The 24,062-nt window shown below is 32.1% G+C and overlaps 1 protein-coding gene across 12 annotated transcripts in view; it reads right to left on the bottom strand.

Annotated features, from left to right (window-relative positions):
• The window catches only part of LOC132743733 (KH domain-containing RNA-binding protein QKI-like), a 57,003-nt gene extending 49,833 nt beyond the window's left edge, over positions 1–7,170 (bottom strand). For 8 of the 12 annotated variants that reach the window (XM_060732285.1, XM_060732288.1, XM_060732289.1 and 5 more), the window contains exon 1: positions 6,915–7,169. In XM_060732285.1, coding sequence (XP_060588268.1) covers positions 6,915–7,041 — 127 coding nt within the window. In that variant the 5' untranslated portion in view covers positions 7,042–7,169. Of the gene's footprint in view, positions 1–6,914 lie in introns of all 12 variants that reach the window. The other 4 variants (XM_060732284.1, XM_060732283.1, XM_060732287.1 and 1 more) reach the window with 2 other exon arrangements.
• Between the last annotated feature and the right edge of the window lie 16,892 nt (positions 7,171–24,062).

The following is a 24,062-nucleotide window of genomic DNA, read 5'->3' as shown; positions in this document are numbered from 1 at the left end:
TAGAGAAAATCAAATAAAAATAAAAGTAAATTTAAGAACTTTTATTTTCATTTTGCCCGCCGACCTCTCTTACCAACTTCTGTCAAAATTAAAAGTTACTTGGTATGGAACACATTTTTCACTTTAGTTGTTAACGGTAGAACCTCGGAACTTGCTTAAAACAACTGACAAAAGTTAGGCCCTTTGATGTTTACATGAATGTTACAAAAGGCGTAACAAAAGGGAAGGGCAATAACTTTACAAGCTTGTAATAAATTTACACGTGTGAATATCACGCGACACACCGGGTCACGGAAGTTCGCTTTTTTCGAAACCCGTTTTCAATACAACTATGGCAATTTGAGTAATAAATATTAGAGCATTTAATCAAACATGATAGCCTGTAAAGCTGTTAGAAAGCACGACTGGTAATTAACATCCATTGCATAAGTTGAATTACCTTCACTGTCAGAACAGTTGTAAAAAACTAAATGGGCACGGGATCAAAGCCGTTGATCGACTTTGGTGTCAAAATGAAATATTACTCGATTTACCACGGACCATGAGAATACTTCCACACATTAAGATTTAGACTCATGTATAGGTTTTATAAAGAAATATAAGTTGAATTTACTTAGACAGATTGAGAAAAACGAGTAACAAATGAGGTCTACTTACATGGTAGATTTATTGTAAGCAAATTGATAGTGAAAACTTTTTATTATGAATCTTTGAAAACAATTGATTAATTTATTATACGAAAATAAATTCCTGAAAGTTGTTTGGTAAACAGATTATTGTTGTTGTCTTGTTGAAATACAAGGCTTGTTTATAATTGAACACAGTCATCTATAACATTTATTAAGTTAATATTAGTATCATGACAGCAGACAGGTACAGTTGTTTAGACAGTAGCGGATAGCTAAGGAGATCGGCGCTGCTTATGTCTTTAGTAATAATATTCAGAAAATCAAATTGATACCATTCAGTAGTCAAACTACTTCCCTTTTTAAAATAAAATATTTTTAGCAGTATCTTTGACATTACATGTAGTACTCTCTGTTTATGTTCGGCATATAGTTCAGTTAGTAGCGGATAGCTTTGGGGAGTATGGGATAGGTAGGTGAAGGTCAATGAGGGTGAGTCTCAAAACGTTCTAAATTTAGTATTTACAAAGTACATGTCACAGAAACATGTTTTGGGGTTACTGGAATGAAAAATGTTACATTAATTTTGATAGTAATCTTTCAAATTTTTCTACAAGTAAATAAATATATAAATACATATCTGGTCAACAACTTATGATGCAACTGTGACATGTAATAGTTTGAACATAGCTATAGTTTACCATAGTTATTTCTTTAAAAAATCTATAATTATATCAACCATAGTAAATAGCTTTATTTATTTAAAAATTGTTTATTTATTTATTTATTTTGTAACATCACAGTATACAAGCAATGATAACTATATAATATGTTGCAATTTAACAAATAAAAACAATATTTCCTAAGATCTGTATAGATGAATTAAAAAGTAAACTATATATTCTGAATACATAAATTACAAAAATTTTGCAATAAACTTGAGCTGAGCATGTGTATTAAGTATGTAAAATGAAACAACACATTTCAATGAAAAAGAGGTCTGTTTTACATTAAAGCCATTATATTAATCTTATAGTCTAGTTGAAAGAAGAGTTAATAATGATGGTATATTCAAAGTATCAATACAACTGAGTTAAAATTATAAAAAAGATAGAATAAATAATATTATGACATTAAAACTGGGATATTTTTTTGTTAAAGTCTACTTTTAATCCACTTTTGACGGCGTTTTGACAGATAAAATAAATTTTGAGACCACCCCCAAATGTAAAATCCGTTACTGACAGAAGCACTTGCTATTCATTTTCAATAATTTTTAGTGTCAGTAGGTGTTATATCTGTAAAAGCTTTTGCAAAATTATAAACAAATGATTTTTACACCGAATCATGTCAATATTTCATTACTTTACTTGGTGTTGATCAATAGTTTTCTGTTTATTTCTTTTGGAAGCGCTTATAAACAGTCTGACGGTGACAACATCCGGTTACCTCGTTCTGATTTATGTAAGAAAAACTGGCTGTGCAATTTGAAATAAATAAAACAAAATTAGCCACGGATGGCAAATATATCACTCTTTTTGATGGTATAATTGTATTATTTTGAAAAAGGCATATTTGATGGAAAGGAGCATTGTTACTGCCATGTTATCCGCTATACCCTAAAATCCGCTACTGCCTAAACAACTGTAGTTATGTGTGTTTTTAGAAGTTTTTTACTAGATCAATATTGAGAAAATTGGTCTTTTTTCAATGTAAGATTATGAGCATAAGTCCTCTTTGACATTTCTGTAAAAACTGCCTATAATAAATTCTCAACAGAAAACTCTGATTTTTTAACAATGTATGCCATTTGATTTTCTATTTTAACTGTCAATTGCTTTCATTTTACTAATCATTTGAAATACGAATAATTTTCAGAAATTGCAAAATTTTTGCACATACAGAACTTACTCTCTTAAAAATAATTTGAAGTTGTTGATTCAATTTACCTTGTGAAACTGACATTGTACATTATTATGTTTGTACCTCTGTGAATGAATCACTCTCCTTGTGTGCTGTTGTGGATTAGAATCCTGTCAGGAAGTTAATTTGGATCCCGTGAGGAAACTATCAGTAAGCTTATAATAGGTTGGTGGTTCTACCTGGTTGCAAGCTTGTGTCAGTAAAGCTTGAGAGTGGTAATACGACCTTGTTTAGATACTCTTTAAATGAAGGGACTAAACAATGAATTTGGAGTTTTGTGGCATGTTTGCCCTAAATGTGAAAAGACAAAACTAATAGAAACTAGATCAGCAGCTACTAAAAACAAAAGCAAAAGTGACTTTAAGCATTTTTTTTCAATTATTTTGTTTAAAATTATGTCAAAAATACTTCAAAACTATAAAATCATTGATTTTATGAACAAAAAATCTGTTTTTGGAGTCATAAAAAAATGTTTGAAAATAAAAATTTTTAACCTCTTTTATCATTTTATTTTTATTTTGTGGTCGACTGATAAAAAAATTGAATTTTATTTTTATTTTTATTTATCCCCCCCGACCCAATTTTTTTTTTAAATGTCCCGTAAAACATTTAATAAAAAAATGTTGGCCTAATTTGGGAAAAAACTTCAATATTTACAAAAAGTAAACATTCTTTTCAAAACATGAAAGTTGTATCAATTCAATCTGATTTCCACAGGTATAGAATGTATAAATCTCGCCATTTGTAAAAAATGTTATACTAAAGGCAAACAGACTATTCAATAACAGTTTGCTTTATAAAGACCACTTATTTGTCATTATATAAATTATACGAACCAGGGTATATGTACGGGTAAAATAAACAGACTTGACATCAGACAAGGAAATACAATTTTCTTTACAATTTCATCACATGCAATTGTATTATATTCTACTGTACACACATGTTCATATAAAATAGTAATGACCTACATTGGAGTAATTGCTGAGCGTCGCAAGTGCTGTCTCAAATTTTACGCGGCGAGCCGAGTCAAATCCAAAATATAAATTTCAAAACAGCACATCAATTATTGTACAAAAGCAAACTTTTGCTTTTGTCAAAATGAACCTAGATAATCAAACCAGGTCTTATTAGTTTTCAGAATGTATCTATGACAAGAAAATTTTTTTGTAAAACCTGCTTCTGTAATTATCTTACTGTTATTTATAATGCAATGATATTGATACTGTTTCTACGAACTTTCCGTAGGGAAACATTACAAAAACAAAGTTATTCATCCTAACATTATTGATATAGTATTTATATATAAGAATTGCTCACCTAGTTATTATCTATGAAGTGCTATGCTTTCTGGAGTTGCTGAACTTAAAATGGGGTTAATACTATTTTGATATGACAGATTATAATTAAATATGCTTTAGTTTTATATTTAGAAAAAAAAACATAAAATATAACAAATGTAACAAAGGTTACTCACAAAATATTCACTCATTATATACTCAGGCCATTTCTTAACCCTTAACCTATTGAATTGCATAAATATATAAATTAAATATGTCCAGAATCATTTTTTGAAACAGTCAATTATTAATTTTAGGTATGCAAATGAAAATTTAATGGAAAATATACAATTTAGGCTACACAGATGTACAGACTGGATGGGCTCTGTTAACTCTGGCTTAAAACCACTTTCTGTTTCAGCTGGGGTAAGGGCTATCAAATGTACATGGTATCTCAAAAATTGTATACAATGTCTACATAAATCAATGCTAATATATTCCCTGAAACTGAAGTAAAATTACTACATAAACTATTAAACATGTATAATTAAAGGGACAAGTTTTCTGCTATCAAAACTGTATAATTCTTTATTTTTAAAATAAATCTATAATATTAACAATCACTTTCTTACTTTAAAAGATACTGTTTCATAATTTTGTCTGTATTTGCCAAAACTCTTAAAATTGATTAGTTTAAACAATATCAATGATTTGAGGGGGGTTGTGTCCCTTTAATATAAACATTACAATTATCACTGACAACTATACTGGCACAAAACAGTAACTGATTTTACCTTGTACTCCAAAGAAAGCCGATGCACATGTAATCCTTTCGACACTCTTGCCAATTTTATGTTCATTTTTCTGTTGTCTTGACGACCCTTTATTTTCTTATCAACTTTTTTTTGCACATTTTTTTCCGATAGGATCACTGTTTTAATCGTGAAATTTAGTACAAAAAAATCACGCAAAAAATACAACAGGCATAGAGATACATAGGCATTTTAGTGTGAATACCCCACTGTATTAGTATAAAATAAGGTACTTCAGTGTTGAAAACTGTCAATTCTATGTAACTTTAGGAAACATCAATTCCAAAATTGCAATCTTGCATCTTTACTAAAAGCAAAAAATTTTTACCAAAGACTTGCAAAGAATATAATTGCAGATTGTAAAATATGATTTTAGAATGATATATATCCAAAATGTCCAAAGTTTTTATAAAAGAGAACAAAATCCTTTAACAGTTTTCAATTTTAAGTAAAGTATTCAATTAATTTCAATCAATACTGTTTATGTGCTTACAAACATCTATTTCTGCACATTCAAAGTGAAATAGGGATTTTTTTACAATTATTATCACCCCTTTCACAATTTATGCACAGAGAACGAAAGAATGCCTGCAAAGTTTTGGTACAATTAATTAACAGTTAGTCAATATCTCTTCATTATATTTTTCTTTTCAGCCATTATAATTTATCCATATATTTAATTATGAAAGACCTTACCAAGAATTTTATTTCACAAATTTAGAATTTAAAATAGTGAAGTCAAAGCTAATGCAATCTGTTGTTGCCAGAAAAATGCAACTATACAGCATACAAGAAATCTTAACAAATTGTACCAATACTTTGACAAATGACAGAAGTTTGTATGTAAGTAAAAAGACATGTATAAATATATATATATCTAAGAAAATGTCTGAATTAAAAGCTAAAAAAATTATTTCTGCTCATGAGAGCATAATAATTATATATGATATTATTTCTTCCATCAATTTAAAAATATAAAAAAAAACCATAATATCTTTTATCAAAAATATATGTCATCTATTTCTGAAAAAATCTTTTCTTGAAAAAAAAAGAAAAAAAACATGTCATTTTATGAATTTCTAGCTTAATAACAAATCTGGAAGAAAGCAAACTAAAATATTGATCTTTGAAAGTTTGAATTTTTATTTTGAATCTATGAGGGCAGAGGTAAATTTCTGTGCTCATAATGAACCATATAAATAAGATATTCTTATAATAATGCATGCGCAAACAGTGCAACTGAAAGTTATCACAGTGACTCCTTCACTCCTTTTTCCTGTGCAGTATTTATTTATTATCTGAAATACATTGTTAAGTACAAGATGGTGATACGCTAGTAATGTAATAGGTTGAAATACTCTTTAATTGGTTAAAAGTTTCAGTTTATAACAAAGCGTTTTTGTTCTACAACCACTTTTCGTGCAATGTCACTACATACAATAGATATACATGTACATGATACTGCAGAACTAAGCAAATGCTATGGTAACACAACCACATCTTTTTAATACAAAGATAATACACTACTGTTACTTTTAGATTAAAGAATTATTCGTAAAAAGGTAGGTTACTTTTTCAGGGATATGTTAGCAAAATATAGTGTAGATCTGATCTTTAAAAGCAGGTCATGTCAAGCAATGAAAAAAAATCAATTCAGGGTAGAAATAGACACATCAAACATTATATCTATGTGAGACCTCCAAACTTTGACAGGTTATCAAAAAGTAAACACCAATGTTTACAAAATAAGTATTTAACAGTAATTTATCAGTGCAATGTATCCAATCACAAAATTTGGTGGTAAATTTAACTTTCTTGCATGAAACATCTCTTACACTTGACAAGAAACAACGGTAGCGGAACTTACTCTTTATTTTTAAGTAGCAGTTACTGCCAAAATTACAACTTCCAAAATGGCTGCCAGAAATAGCACAACTTTTAACAAACTCGCAACGTAATTTGTCCCATTTAAAATGTGACATTAATCCAATTTTGTTATCAACACAACTACTTTATTACAGTGCATAACTAAATTCGAGTAAGTAACCAAATTAACAAACCAATTAATTAGCAGGTGCCCGCTTATTCCGCGTCTGACCCGAAAACGAAAGTTTTGACGGACAAAGTATTTTCACTTCAAAAAGTTTCTTTTTGACATTATTACAAAATATATCTGACATTAAAGATTTCAAAAAACATTTAATTTACATCTGAACCTACGTCCAATAAGACACACTTAGTGAATTTCGAAGAATTGTCCGCTCAAAACTTACCTTCATCTAAAAGTTTTTCCAAATGAACAAAAACATTAGGAAATGCTTGAATTTGTTTCTTGTCTTTAAGTAACTGTGCAAGATATTCCGGATTGTTACGTTCATCTTTGTTAGTTTCTGTCCCCATTTTGTTAAGAAGCGTTGAGCTCTGTGGCACACTACCTGAGTTAAAAAGGTTAGAATCCAAACTACAAACCAACTAATCTAAATAACTGATCCTCTTTCCGAAATATTGTTTACGAACACGTGCTAGTAATGCGCATGTGCGAAGACGGATCATTTGATTTGAAGCGAGACGAGGGGAGGCAGTCTGCTATACAGTTACGCGGCAAGTTAGAAAGTTAAATATTTGATGGCAACGTGCGGCGTCTTTTGATTACATCCTTTCATTCATCACAATTTTATATTGTATATTATAGTGATAATTCAACTTAAGAAAAAGCCAATGTTCACCAACTGATCAAATGCTCTTTTCACGTGACTTTACCTACACATAAAAGTAGTACCGCTCTGACTACCGAAATATGATTAGTCATCCGTAACGGTATGGTTAATTGACATACTATAACACATTCCTAAAGAGATCAAATACTGTACATGGTACATGCTAAAACATAACATCATCTTAAATTATATTATATATTAGTCCTAATTCTTAATTGGACAAATAATAAACATATCGTCTTTTCCTGCGTTCTTGAATGACATGGAAATAAATTCTCGAAACATAAGAAAATATGTACGAAGACGCAAGTAAACCATTAAAATATTTTACAGAGCTGATTCAGGTTTTTTTGTTATTGATGTTGTTGTTTTTTTACAATATATAAGTTTAAGTTTAATAAGTTTTATTTTTTCAAATTCCATAAGGCCACATGGCCCGTGAGGATACACAATACAATATATATATGGCAAGACAGTGTAGAAAAATAAATTTCAAACAAGTTTAAAACAACAACGAAGAAGGTTTACATTCAATTGCATGTTGAAATTTCTTAGTATATTAATAATCCATTTCTAATAATATCTAAATGTTTACAAAATTATGTATGTGGTGTATTCTAAAAACTACCCCTGCTCTTCCTTGTCACAAAATAACTATGTGTGTTAGATATATGAGTCCTTACATTCTAGTCATATCCTGATCTTGTCAAAACGAAACACAAGACCAACATAAATTATGAGTCTTTAATATTTTAGATAGGAATTTGCATACTGTAAGTATCCTGATCTTATCGAAAACAAAACACAAGATCAACATATTACCATATATATATTTTTCTTAAAGTCACAAATATAAGCCTGTGAACTATATGAGCCAGATTTGACCAGGGCCCATTTATTTCTTAAATATTCGTCCCCTTTTCATCAGTGTTTTCTAATGCATTTAATGTTAACCCTTATGTAATATATTCTGACTGACTTTAATATTTTTAATGGCAGAGTCGTATTTAAAGGGAGATAAATGCGATTTACAAATTTGCGCTTCTTCAATGAATTACTTCTGAATACAACAAAAATAACATTCATATGTAAAACAACGACTTTAATTAATAATGTGATTAAAGCCGTAGTAAATCATAGAAGTTAATGCTGTTTTTCATATTAGTTAATAAATTTGTTAGTTCAGAATCCATTAGTGGGAAAAAGGAAAAGGAAAAAAACTGCTGATTTATTCATATACGGTTTGCTTATCTCTAGGCATGAAAAAATGAAGTAATGACCGGTGTCTGCAGTGAAAAAACATTAAATCTATATTTCGATTTATTAGTTTGAATTTATCTAATTGGGAGAAAATAAATATATGCATGTATTTTTACACATTTCGTTGACTACAGAGGAAATCTCTATTCCTAACGTGACAATATCGATTCGTTCGTTGAACTTTAACAATTTAGAACAAATAATAGATTAAGACACTGCATTAATTCTCCATACGTTTGGTGACAATAATCTGCAGCATACTCCAAAACACCCATCTCCCTGTCCTTTCCACATCTTTCTAAGGGAGAATCCCAAGTCACTGAATTGAGAGGGGTACATATTAGACGAAAAACTAGGTATTTAAAGGAACTCCAATCCTAAAATTTGAATTTCTTACATAGATCAGAAATATACTCAAATAAATTGAAAATCGTATTTTGTGCTGTTATGTGCCCGATTAAAGGGAAAAGCATTGCATAGCTATTCAATTTTGGGTCATTTTTCACAAGTAGAAAAATTATTGTGAGCAAACGATCTGAAATTTTGAACAAAAGACATTAGTCTAGACCCACATCAAATAGAACATTAATATAGAAAAAAAAATCCAGTACGGTCATGTCATGTCAAAAAACCTCAGCGGAGTCACTTTAAGATAAGTAAAAAATAATAAGGCATATTAATAAACCAAACGTTTTTTATTAGGGTACCCTTTTTAGATGTATATAATGATTATATTTAATAGCATCAGGAAAAGCGATTTTACAAACTTAAGTAAGAGATAATTGCTTTTTGAAAGATAGCATCTAAAAGGAAGTAGGAAAGGTTACTGTTCACTTAGCATGTTAAACACCTACATTTGTCTACATCTAGATGATGTGTCCCACTCACTGATCTAGTTGACAAATGATCTAAACAGTCTAGGAAAATCTTGATGAGGATGATATTGCATTACAAAAATCTAACCAACATTCGATTTTTTTTTAAAAGGAACCCCCAAAACTTTTAATTCTCATAATTATTTTTTTATGTGGTTTTTTGAAAATCCAAAAAGTTTCGAACCATCTATTTCGGCCTGGGCAATAAGTACGCGAGGAATTTTTAATTTTTTTTTACTTTTTATTTAATTTTTTTCACTTTGATCATATTTTTGCGGGTAAAAGCATCTAACATTTCTAACATTTTTTTAAGAAAAAAATTTTCTGTCGCCTTTCGAAAGAAGAAAAAATGTGTTTTTTTTCTGAGGCATAAGGTGCGATTTGTGTCGTTAAGAAAATATTGCGTGGTATTGAACATTGTTTAAAACATTTTTGACTTGCAAATATTTGTGTAATTGAGCTATACAAGAACGATTGACCAAGAAGATAAAACTGACTACAGGCAATACTTATTAGTTATAAGTTAATAGTTACTGACTTACTGTGAATGTGGCGTGTGAGTTTTATCCTTAATATTTTAGTTTGATCCCCCCGCCCTTAAAAAAAAGAAAAACAAACAAAAACAAAAAAAAACAAACAAACAAAAAAGGACTTTGAAATGAAATACCTTTCATCTTTTTAATGTAACTCAAATCAGGTCAAAATTGCACACACACAAAAACTTTATTTTCAATATTTCTTCATTATCTTTTGCATATTTTTACATTTTTAGTCACTCAATTTATTCATTAAAGAATTTATAACATTATGTTTTTAGACCTCAGTAATGCATTATGATTAACAAAAAGTTCATTTTTCAAAGTACAAATGTAGGTCTTTACAGGTACTTATATTTTTTTCTTCAGTTAAACTGCAAAATGAATAGGGATTTAGCTTTAAAGCTGCACGCCTCCAGATGAGCCAAAATATTTAAAGAAAATCAATATTGAGAAAAATGTACTAAACTTTTGAGAAAAGTTAAAACATTCAAGATCCAAGTTATGTTTTACATGTTATGCACGGTTTAAGACTGATTTAGCAGTATTTTATCACCATATTTCTACTGCGTTACTAACGCAGTAAGGGCCGTTTTTGCATATGTTGACCACTTTTTGGTAATTTTCTTGGATTGTAAGTGCCAATTGCATTATGTAAATTACTATTTTTGTCCAATGACAATATTTTACTTTCAAATACATTTCTAAAATTTTTATGAAAATTAACATGAATCTGGAGGCGTGCTGCTTAAAAAAACGAAAACAAACAAACAACAACAACAACACACTATTAAATGTTGAGAAAAATGGAATATTTTCACGATCTTTTAGGGTAACCGATATCGCGGTGCCTATCCATATCGGTTCCCTCCTGGCGAAATCTTCTTCTTCTTTACAAGACATACCACATTTTATTAGTAGATTGAACATTCGCTGCATTGCTGTCTCTTCAGCAGAGACTGACCTATGTATGTGAAAAGAGCGTACCGTTTAAGTTGATGTTTGAAGGAGGGTACCGTTTAAGTTGATGTTTCAAGGAGGGTACCGTTTAAGTTGATGTTTCAAGGAGGGTACCGTTTAAGTTGATGTTTTAAGGGTACCGTTTAAGTTGATGTTTCAAGGAGGGTACCGTTTAAGTTGATGTTTCAAGGAGCGTACCGTTTAAGTTGATGTTTCAAAGAGCGTACCGTTTAAATAGAGAGAAATAAGAATCCAACACAGCAAAATTGAAAATGTTGCAGGCTCGGTTTGATTGAGCGTACTGTCAAGTGCAAACTACCGTCCACGCCCCCTAGCACCGGCTTAAGAAGAATTCAACATTTAACATGAACTGGTAAAATTTAGAATTTTGAAACATCCGCAGATGTGTTCATATGGCGATTATCATGGAATCTTCAATGTGACACGTTAGTACCATTCCATGAAAAGCGGCATATGGTCCCCAAGTAAAAAATGCATGTGCACTAAACGAGAAAACAATGGGCGGAACTAAATAAAATGGAATTTTGAAAGGGGATCTGAGGTTATGAAGCCTGCATATCACAGATATGACGTCAAAAGACAAATTTAAAAAGCAGGCCACATATCCTAAGTGTGATTCACCCAACAAGAAAGATTTAAGTTGATGTTTCAAAGATGTTTCTTAAGCGTACCGTTTAAGTTGATGTTTCAAAGAGGGTACAATTTAAGTTGATGTTTCAAAGAGGGTACCGTTTAAGTTGATGTTTCAAAGAGGGTACCGTTTAAGTTGGTGTTCCAAAGAGCGTACCGTTTAAGTTGATATTTCAAAGAGGGTACCGTTTAAGTTGATGTTTCAAAGAGCGTACCGTTTAAGTTTGTGTTTCAAAGAGCGTTCATTTTAAGTTGATGTTTCTAAGAGCGTACCGTTTAAGTTGATGTTTCAAAGAGGGTACAGTTTAAGTTGATGTTTCAAAGAGGATACCATTTAAGTTGTTGTTTCAAAGAGGGTACCGTTTAAGTTGATGTTTCAAAGAGCGTACCGTTTAAGTCGATGTTTCAAAGAGGATACCGTTTAAGTTGATGTTTCAAAGAGCGTACCGTTTAAGTTGATGTTTAAAAAAGGGAACCGGTTAAGTTGATGTTTCAAAAGGGGTACCGTTTAAGTTGATGTTTCAAAGAGGGTAGCGTTTAAGTTGGTGTTTCAAAGAGGGTAGCAAGGGAAAGACAAGGTTAGAATAGAAACTTGATTTCATGTTTCAAAGAGGGTACCGTTTCAGTTGGTGTTTCAAAGAGGGTACCGACATGGATGCGCACAGTGTATATAAAATGATTATAAATCTTCCCATAAACAATAAAATATTTTTTCCCAACAATGCCATTTTATAACATTCATGCGAAGTAAATTATAAAATTGAAAGGAATTATGGGAAAATATAAACTAATTTTGACTTTCACATGTCCATTCACTATAAACCATTGGAGGGATATAAATTATTGTTTTATTGTTTCTTGTCATTATATACAATATTGTACGGTTCATAATTAGATGCTCTCGGTCCCTCAGTATCAATGGCGAAGACAATGAAAAACATCTGTTATTATTGCAAAAACATTACAATAAAAATTTCAAAATCTGCTCCAAATTAGACTCTTTGTTTCACTAATGGACTATACACAGTCAGATAACTCCCCGACCTTCAAAGAAATAGACATGTTCATGTTTTTATATTGAAATGTGTATCATGTTTACCGGAAAAAAATGGTTTAAAACATGTACATAAAATATATACTTTGTTATTAATTATGCTAAATGCTTTCACGTTTCTGGTAGTTAATTTTGCATGTATTAAAGGCCCATCATGCCTCATTAATGCTATCATTTTTATTTCTCTTTTTTATTTTAGGAATCTTGTTACAGTTTCCAAAAGAAAAATACTCATTTGCAGTACACATAAAACTAGAAATGTGTCCATAGGACACGGATGCCCCCACACGCCACTGTTCTGTCAATCTTATGACTCTAGGTCAAATAATTTTTTGGACTACATGTGCAACAAGTTGAAAACTAAAAATCAACAAAGGGCCATAATTCTGTTAAATTTGGTCAAAGCAAAAATTCCTTCCTTTACTACCATCTACACATTAAGGTTGTTAATCCCTGAAAGTTTAAGCAAAATCTGCCATCCGGTTTAAGGAGTTGCGTTCACAAAATTTCTACATAGTATATAATGAAAAAATCAACAAAGGGCCATAATTCTGTTAAATTTGGTTGCAGCAAAAATTCCTTCCTTTACTGCCATCTACACATTAAGGTTGTTCATCCCTGGAAGTTTAAGCAAAATCTGCCATCCGGTTTAAGAGGAGTTGCATTCACAAAATTTCTACATAGTATATAGTGAAAAAATCAACAAAGGGCCATAATTCTGTAAAATTTGGTCGCAGCGAAAATTCCTTCCTTTACTGCCATCTACACATTAAGGTTGTTCATCCCTGTAAGTTTAAGCAAAATCTGCCATCCGGTTTAAGAGGAGTTGCGTTCACAAAATTTCTACATAGTATATAGTGAAAAAATCAACAAAGGGCCATAATTCTGTTAAATTTGGTCGCAGCAAAAATTCCTTCCTTTACTACCATCTACACATTAAGGTTGTTCATCCCTGTAAGTTTAAGCAAAATCTGCCATCCGGTTTAAGAGGAGTTGCGTTCACAAAATTTCTACATAGTATCTAGTGAAAAAATCAACAAAGGGCCATAATTCTGTTAAATTTGGTCGCAGCGAAAATTCCTTCCTTTACTACCATCTACACATTAAGGTTGTTCATCCCTGTAAGTTTAAGCAAAATCTGCCATCCGGTTTAAGAGGAGTTGCGTTCACAAGATTTCGGGACGTACGGACGGACTGACGGACTGACGGACGGACGGACGGACAAGTGCAACGCTATATGCTCCCACATTGTGGGGGCATAAAAAAATTCATTAGTATTTTTCAAAAACCTTTTAGTTTTGGTATCTTGTTACAGTTTCCAAAAAGAATGCTCATTTTTGCAGTACCCATGAAATGAGCCGCGTCACGACAAAACCAACATAGTGCGTTTGCGACCAGCATGGATCCAGACCAACCTGCGCATCCGCGCAGTCTGATCAGGATCCATGCTTTTCGCTTACCAACTCTATTACAAGTAGAGAAACTGATAGCGAACAGCATGGATCCTGATCAGACTGCGCGGATGCGCAGGCTGGTCTGGATCCATGCTGGTCGCAAACGCACTATGTTGGTTTTGTCGTGACACGGCTCAAATATCTTTTGCTTCTTTTGCTCTGTTGGCAGTAAGTATAATCATAGTGAATTAGTATTTTGTATGGAAGTCAAAATACTACTTTGTTTACATTTTGCTGCCTTTACGATACATTACTGCTTGTTTACCATTTTCCCCAGTTATTAAACATCAAGCGTGCTCTTTATCCATTAATATATCGTTATTAAAGACATGGTAGGCATTTCTAAACAATTAAAAAAATATGTTTTTGAGCATAATGTGCATTTAAAGCGTATTTAAAGCGTGATACATTAACTAGCATAATGTTGCCATTAACACTAAAATAGAACAAATGCATTTGCAAAAAAAACCAACACGAAATCTCTTAAATTCTGTTACGAAATGCTGATATACTTATTTTTGTAAGTTTGAATGTGTTTCTTATGCTGTAAATTTTCATGATTGATACTTTCTAAATATTAAAACTAGAAAATATTAAACATGATCATGAATTAGAAACAAAGAGCAATTAATTTATTTAGCCACTGTCTTGTCATACTTATTTTGATGATTTTAAGTCACACATGACGGTCATTTGGCGACTTTCCAGGTTTACTGGCAGAGAAAGATCTCAGGAATCTTTATGTGCATTATTTTCGTCGTGCACAGACACTTGGGAATAAGACTTTATCTCCAGGGTTGAACTGCCCCATATAGTCTAAACAGTCAATTAACAACTTTTAACAAATGGGGGCATCTGTCTTAATCATTAAACTTGTTTTAAACCATTTCCACAAAATATTTTTGAAAAATCCTTTCACCACAAAGTCTCAAAGACTCATTAGCACATAAGGATAAATAACCTTAACAGAAATTCATCGGCTATGATGAATTTTGTTTAACTATGAGCAAAAAAAAAACTAAGCAGAATTTTTTTGGAACAGACACGGAAAATCTTTTAGGAGCCTAGGAATGACTAGCATGTTTCGAGTACGCGGTACATAGACAAGCAGACCGAAAATTACCAATAGGTCATGCAACAACCCTTAATTTCATTGTTTACGATACTCAAAAGCATATTGTTTACCTTTTTGTAAAATGCATGCTGTAAACCGTTTTGTATAATGCATGTTGTTAACATTATAATGTACATGTATGTTGTTTACCGTTTTGTTAAATGCTTGTTGCAAACAGTTTTGTAAAATGCATGTTGTTTACCGTATAATGTATGTTGTTTAACGTTTTGTAAAATGCATGTTGCAAACAGTTTTGTATAATGCACATCGTTACCTTAAAATGTATGTTGTTTACCGTTTTGAATAATGTATGTTGTTTACCGTTTTGTATAATGCATGTTGTTTACCGTACCGTATAATGCATGTTGTTTACCGTACCGTATAATGCATTTTGTAAACCGTTTATATAATGTATGTTGTTTACCGTTGTGTAAAATGCATGTTGTTTACCGTTTTGTATAGTACATGTTGTTTACCGTTTTGTATAATGCATATTGTTTACCGATTTGTATAAAGCATGTTGTTTACCCTTTTGTATGATGCATGTTGTTTTCCATTTTGTATAGTACACGTTGTTTACCATTTTGTATAATGCATGTTGTTTAGCATCTATATAATGCATGTTAGTTACCGTTTTGTATAATTCACGTTCTTTACCGTTTGGTATAATGCATGTTCTTTATTGTTTTGTTTAATGCATGTTGTTTATCGTTTTGTATAATGCATATTGTTTACCGTTATGTATAATGCATGTTGTTTACCGTTTGTATAATGCATGTTGTTTACCGTTTTGAATAATGCATATTTTTTATCGTTTTGTATAATGCATATTGTTAAACGTTTTGTATAAAGCATGTTGTTTACCGTTTTGTATAATGCATGTTATTGCATATGTTACTATAATTAGTGATAAAAATGCGTTTCTTTTTTCTGAATATGACATGCGAAAATCCCGTATTTGAGCAAGTGTGCCAATAAGCCATATTGGCGCACTTGCCAAGTATGCTTAAATCCCATATTGAGGCTATTTCCGGTTATCACGCACCTGTTGTACAGTAACGACAGAACGTACGCGCGTATACACGTTACGTAATTGACAACCGCATCGCAAAAAAAAAAATGGCCGTCGAAAGTACGTTGAAATCTTTAGTGAATTGCTTAATGGATTTAGATAATATAATCGAACAACACGGACAGCCAATTAATAAATGTATTGCATATGTTACTATAATTAGTAATAAAAATGCGTTTCTTTTTTATGAATATGACATGCGAAAATCCCGTATTTGAGCAAGTATGCCAATAAGCCATATTGGCACACTTGCCAAGTGTGCCAAAATCCCATATTGAGGCTATTTCCGGTAATCACGCACCTGTTGTACAGTAACGACAGAACGTCCGCGCGTATACACGTTGCGTAATTGACAACCGCATCGCAAAAAATGGCCGCGAAAGTACGTTGAAATCTTTAGCGAGTCGCTTGATGGATTAAAATAATAATATGAAAAAGGCAAAGCTTCAAAGCGAGCTCGATTTTCTTTTACCGTAAGATAGTTAAAAATAATCGTTCATTTTTATTTTACATTTTCCGTTTTAAAATTGTCATTCGGTATTTTATACACTGCTTCCGTTTATTCTGGTTCCCCTTTCTATTATTGTTCCTATATTAGTTCCCAGGACACCAGTCTTCTATCCGTTTTCAATCAGAGTACATCGGCTTTTATTGTTATCTTGTAATTCGAAAAGTTGCGATGTGTCCAATTCGGTACTTCGGACGAAAGTTTTCAAAACCATCACTTAGCAGGTACTCGCGTTAACGTAAAGCTCGCTTTGCGAGCAGGCCCTTTGGGCCAGCTCGTCGAGCTCGCTATAATCGAACAACACGGACAGCCAATTTATAAATATATTAGAACAATTACGTTTTGCTTGATTTCATTCCAGTCTGAAAAATTGCTGCGGAACATTTCCATTAAAAGGTCATTACATGGGGCAAGTGTGCATTTAGTCCATATTGGCACACTTTGTTCAAATAAAGCCCTCGGGCAAATAAGTCACCAAGTGTGCCAATATGGACTTATGGCATACTTGCCCCATGTAATAAGCTCTACTTATTAATATGAAAAAGGCAAAGCCTCAAAGCGAGCTCGATGTACTTTTAACGTGAAATAGTATGAAATAATCGCTCATTTTTATTTCAAATGCAGTGACGAGTGCGTGTGACGTCACATGTACTGTGTTAAATATGGCTAACGAGTTTTGAAAACGTTGATAAAACTTATTTTTATTTAGTTTGTTTATTTTATTTCACTCTATAATTTTTCAAGCGAAATAAAGATTATTAAAAGTGAAATAAATGTAAAACTTAAAACGTTTACGACATTAAAATAGCGTACTTGATTTGATTGTTTGCACGTGCTGTGCGCTACATTGTGACGTCACGTAAACAATACTTTAAACGTCTGTACAGCGTTAACGACTGAATAAAAGATATTGGTGTTCGGATTCATTTTCTTAGTTAGACCATTTTCTTTCATTCTAGATAGTTTTCACAATGTGTCCAATTCGGTACTTCGGACGAAAGTTTTCAAAACCATCACTTAGCAGGTACTCGCGTTACCGTAAAGCTCGCTTTGCGAGCAGGCCCTTCGGGCCAGCTTGTCGAGCTCGCTATTACATTAAGTGATCGATGGCGACTTAATATAATATTGTATTGCCATCATGGGCGAATAGCCTTATGGAATAAATGAAATAAACTCTATCATATCATTTTTCATAATATCATGTCAACAATATATCTTATGTACTTTAAAGGAAATATATTTTCTATGGCTAGATCCCAATTTTAAGAGTTGGCCGTAAGATAGCCTACTTGTATATCTTCTCTGTTTGGAACAATAATGACAACAAAGTTCAGTCGAATATTCAATGACAGTTTTAGAAGTTTCATTTAAATGTGTGCTCCTGAATTCCCTCCAGTAAAAACTATATAAATGAGAACTTATTTAAGCTAGGTTTTCCTTTATTGGAATCAAAGGGAAAGGCAATATAAAAATTATGTTTGTGGGCCCTGCGGTATATTTGTACCCAATTCACAATTGAAAATGAGCGACCATTTGTGAACATATTTTTAATTACAAACGGTAGAAATATTTGTCTATCATTTCTCCACCGATTTCTTCCTGTCAAGTTATCAATTTCTGGAACATTAACTGAAAAATAATTATTTTCCCCTCATAATTTCTATGAATGGAGGGTACTGGAGGAACGTGTGTGTTTTAAACAATGAAAACACTCTGGTTAATCATAACAAAGAGAGCTATAAATATACCACCTTCTTCGACGATTATGCCCTCGTTTAGTCAATGTAGCTAATTATATACAGTTTGTGGATAAATTTCAGTAGAAAATATCAAACTCCATGGAAAACTTGCCATCACTTTTGCTGATGAACAGTCTCAATCAAACCGAGTCTGCAATTTTCACCTTTTACTATTGTTTTCATTGCTTTCTATGCATCTCCATTTCACCAGACTTAATTTAACTTTTCAAATGAGCCGCGTCACGACAAAACCAACATAATGGGTTTGCGACCAGCATGGATCCAGACCAGCCTGCGCATCCGCGCAGTCTGATCAGGATCCATGCTGTTCGCTATCAGTTTCTCTACTTGATATAGAGTTTGTAAGCGAACAGCATGGATCCTGATCAGACTGCGCGGATGCGCAGGCTGGTCTGGATCCATGCTGGTCGCAAACCCATTATGTTGGTTTTGTCGTGACACGGCTCAAATAGTTAGAGTTAATACGATTTTGTTATTATTTCATTTGACTATTTCTGAGGCCATTTGAACCAAGAAGTACTAGTATTTGAAAAAGTGCCTTAATAAATATGCGTGTCGAAACTGACAAATGTATTTATTAAGTAGCAAGCTAGTTTTCAAGGTTTTGTAAGAAAGAGTTTAAGAATTACAAGTACACCATTTGTGAAGAGAATCCACTTGAGCATGAAGATATTCTTATTCTGGTGCAAACATGGATCCAGGACCGTATTGACTGTTATAGGTTAAGGATATCCGTTTTTCTCTATTCTGTTATTTGTGCCGCGTGGAGGCCGTATTAAGTCGCCCTGTACATGTAATCAAATACGTTATATTTTCGTTCTTTGAAGATCGTTCAGAACAACATAATTGTAGTGTATATATGTTTATGGTATCTAAAGCTTCTTCTTTGCGACCTTTTCCAATTTGGGTGGTTCCAGTATTCCTACTTGATTTATGATATAGACTGTTAATTTAGCTTTTTTGACACCTCCAACAACAATAATTTTGGTTTCAAACCGATAGATGTGCCTTCTTTCTGTATTTGTTAAATGAAAGAGAATATAATGTTTTCCTTATTTTTATCTGGAAGGATTTATTAGGATTAAGTAATTCAAAAGTGCATACTTTTTTACCAATGCGGTATTTGAGTTCTTTACTACATAAGCATGATAAAACTAAGCTCTACCTCCCTGGGCCAGATTGAGGAACGTCAGACCTTTGATTCAATATCTTTTTGGACATAAGTCGACATAAGCATTGTAAATTTACAGTTTTCGGTAAAAAGAGGTTCATTACGTCCATTATATTTCTTGGTAAAATATCTGGATTGATCAAACGAGACACACCATACCGAAATTAGTGTTGAATTGAACTTACTGGGGTTCATTGAATGTCACCCTTCCTTGATGATTTCGTTTTTCATATTTTGTTATTTCTACTAGTGTCCTAGCGACAGACTATATATACAAGCTGAGATGTAATTTTGTCAATTAAAGTATATACATGTATCAAAAATGTTTCAGATAAAAATGAAAGTGATAGATAAAGATAAAAATAAACAAGCACTCATTTCTTTCATGTGAACACTTTTCAGCTGTTTGTACTCACAAATTACTCGCGATTGGTTCCCTTTTTTAAAAGCTAATTCGTTCTCCTCAATAAGAATAATTGTATTTGCGCCAGGGAGTGCTCTATACAGACAAAAATTGTAGCTCACTAAACTGTATCTGGCAGATTTTCCATCACATCATGAATATCAAACAAACATTTATTTTCTTCTATCAACAGTAAAAATCCTCCTGGGCAACTTTCTATATATAAATGACACGGGAAATAGATTGCATTATGTTTGCGTAAATATTAGAGCCAATTTTCCTAATATATTAGAGCTCTTCAGAATATGAAAGTATATATTGATATATTGTTTTTCTATCATTTGCTCTTCTAGAAATTGAATATTAAATGTATTATGTCTGTTATAAAAGTCAAATTGCCCATACGTGAAATTGCCGCTCAATCGGCTTTTCGGATTAGATTTTTTGTGACAAAGAATACGCCCTAAACAATAGAGTTAATGTTTCTTCTTATATAGAGGATATTGAATGAGTGTAGTTAAATACTAAATTTATTGAACGAGTTGAATAAAATCATATTATGCGAGCCTCTGGCGAGCATAATATTGTTTTATTCAACGAGTTCAATAAATTTTGTATTGAATCTACACAAATATAATATTCTTTTTATCACATATATAAAACAGTAAACTGTTAAAATGAGTAATTTTTCAATGAAGTTTTATAGTGTAACGCTAACATGAGCCGCTTTAACGCTATGTTTCTATATAGCGCAAATGACGTCACGTCAAAGTGTTATTACACTAGTGTAATATCGTTTTTATTAAATGGCTTTATTACACTCCTGCGCCGCGGTTTATGTGATAAAAGAAGAATATTGTTTACCCCGCAGAAAGCATACACACTGGATTCGAGTTTCTTACATGAAGGAAGTTATACTAAATATAGGCAGCCCGACAAAAACATGGCGGATGGCGTGCCCTATAGGCGCCCCTTTTTGGAGATTTTTGTCGTTCATTTTATTATAATCGTTACGGTGTCATAGATTCCAAAACAATTAATGTTGAAATTTGCTAGATCTTGCACTTTTCATTGTCCGTTTTAAAAATACTGAACATGAGAATACAATCATCAAAAGGGGTCTCCCCGACTCAGAAACTTTTCAGAACATTTCAAAGAAATGATACGTCAACCATTCTACTGATCCCGAGAAACATCGGTGAATTACACTAAACCAATACTGACAGGTCTTCCACAAATCATTTTGGACGAAAATCAAACAAACATTTATCATACATTTGTTGACATTGCAGGAACAAGATGTAATTTTCCGGGTCTGTATAAAATGACATGCCGATAAAATCAGTGGATACGTAGACGCTAACATAGCTAGTTACAACTCTATACATATGGATATATGAAATTTATAATCATGAGTTTCTGATACAAAATGTATATTTATGGATATATGAAATTTATTATCATAAGTTTAACTATATTTGAATATTGAATGTAAAGAAAAAACTATTTAACTCTTTTTCAAACACAGGTACAAAAATGCCAAACAAGCTTTTATATTGTGAGTTTTCTATTAATTTAAATATGTAAATACCCAGAAAAGAGTGCAAGTCAACCTAGTTCCAATCGCTTGTGCTTACAGGCCCCGGATCGCTAAATTGGGAAGGGCATTAGTTCTTCTGTTTGTATCACACATTTTAACCTTGAACATAACACTTGAGTCCTTCCAACCCTGATGAGCTCTACCCATCAAATCCACATAGGGGCCACGGGGTGAAAAGGTCGATGTCACCAGGGCCTAGGCGCCACGTTGGTTGGAGGGCATGGCGTTCATTTGGATATACCACTTGTTTAATACACAGTCCCAGTCTGAGAATGACGCAAGTTTAACTTTTCTTCACTTAAAATGATCTGATTGTTTTGAGACGTTTTTTTTTTAATTTTTCGTTTCTTTTTCCCCCGTCACCATTGAATAAGATTTTATTCTATAATGAATCAGAAATGTCTTAATACGAATAACGTCTTCAAAAGCATTGCAGTTGAATAAAACATTACTAATGTGTTCAAATATTTCACTCTAATCTAAAAGGTCATTTTGCTGCTCGAGCATTTAATTTCTGCTGTGTTGCTAGGGGTAACGAGAGTTGTACAATTCTTCATTAATGCTGGGATGAATGTGAAGTGTTTTAAATGCCATTGTTGTTTTTAAATGATTTTCCCTCGGCCATAAAGCAAAAACAGTTTTTGTAGAAGCATGATTTAATGTTTATTTTTCGTTCTTTTAAAAGAAAAGCACATTTTCTCTCTTATAATCGATTTGATAAAATGGTTTTAGATTAGCTGAGATTTAGGAACGGTAGAACTGCCAGACATGTTCAGTTCTAATCACTCTAAGAGGGCAGTAGTTTTAGCAAACAATTTCGTCCCCAATTCTCTACTTAAGAACACACAAACAAGCACACAATTATCCTATTTGAGAAGCATGCAGTAGCGTATTTCATTAATGTTCGATTTTCCCTATTCTGTATTTACTTAACGTATCAGACACTCAGATGAATCGAGATTTATTTTACCTATTCATTTTACACTGTATATCTAAACTATTTACAAATTGTTTACCCTTTTACTTGATGTCACAGCTTTATTTATCAATTGTCCTTTCAAACATTTGATTCTCAACACATGGATATACATGTACTATAAAAATCAAAGTTCTTCATTCCTTAACTTTTATCTAATTCTATTTTTAATTTCTACTATCAAAATATATTGTCCAATAAATCAATAAATTCATTGAACAAATATAGGATGATGTTAATAACACACCCACACAAATTCACTTTATTGTTTGAGTATTTTGACTTCAAAATAAACAGAAGCAGAAAGACATTACTATAATACTGTGTCATAAATGATTACGTCGTTATGTCAGTCATATTAGACGATATTTACCTTCTGGGGGTAAATAATTTTCCATCCGCGCATATAACTTTCAATTCTGATAAATATAAATATATTTTAACCTCCCGCTAGACCGAACGTCGCAATATTTCCATTTACGACGGAGATTTTACTGATATTTATCAATCAGTTTTAGTTTATCAACGAATATCAATAACAGTTTATATATTTCTGAGACGATTATTCAAATCTACATACTGGTAAAAATGTATTTTGTCTTTTATTTTTGTCTCCCGTTGAAATAGAATAATCATATCTTACATAATTGTAAATTTCTTTTCTTTACCTGTTCTAATGATTAACGCATTTCAGCACTTCTGCCCATGGGGTGATTTTATTTTAATTCGTAGACCATTTCTATATGAATAGCTCTCATTAGACAATATGTATTTTAGAACTAATTATAAAACAGAGACACATTAAGAATTGTGCCTCTCCTTCACAAACTTGAGATATCCTGATTTAACACAAAGCATTTCACCCGAAAGAGCTCGTTAAGTAGCAATTTATTTAGCATGTCAACCAAGACAGCAAGTCAAATCAATATCTGAAAAGGACTATTTATTTCAGCCAAAACATTTTCCTTAAAGAATGGGAAACTGGACAAGGTTTGCACTTTTATGTAATGTCTTATATATTTATAGTTCAAGCTTGAATAGAATATCAATTTGTTAAAAGCCAAAATTTCTACTTCACAAAGTAATCATGAACCTCTTCCCAAAGAATGACAAAATACTAGTAGTTATTGATGACATAAAGGAATGCAGTGTACAATTAATTATCGGACGATCAACTTTATCCAATTATGGATGACTGGTCACAATGCGCTTCATTTCACCCGCTAAGTAACAATTTAGCATGTCAGCAAAGACGACTGTTCTAATCTATGTCTTCCAGGATTTGTTACTTTCGATCAGTCAATTTTTCA

This window comes from Ruditapes philippinarum, unplaced genomic scaffold (genome assembly GCF_026571515.1).
Source record: "Ruditapes philippinarum isolate M1 unplaced genomic scaffold, ASM2657151v2 ctg1136_1_1_1_1, whole genome shotgun sequence".
Classification (NCBI taxonomy): domain Eukaryota; kingdom Metazoa; phylum Mollusca; class Bivalvia; order Venerida; family Veneridae; genus Ruditapes; species Ruditapes philippinarum.
Note: the sequence above shows the minus strand (reverse complement) of the source record. Positions and strands in the feature narration are given on the sequence as shown.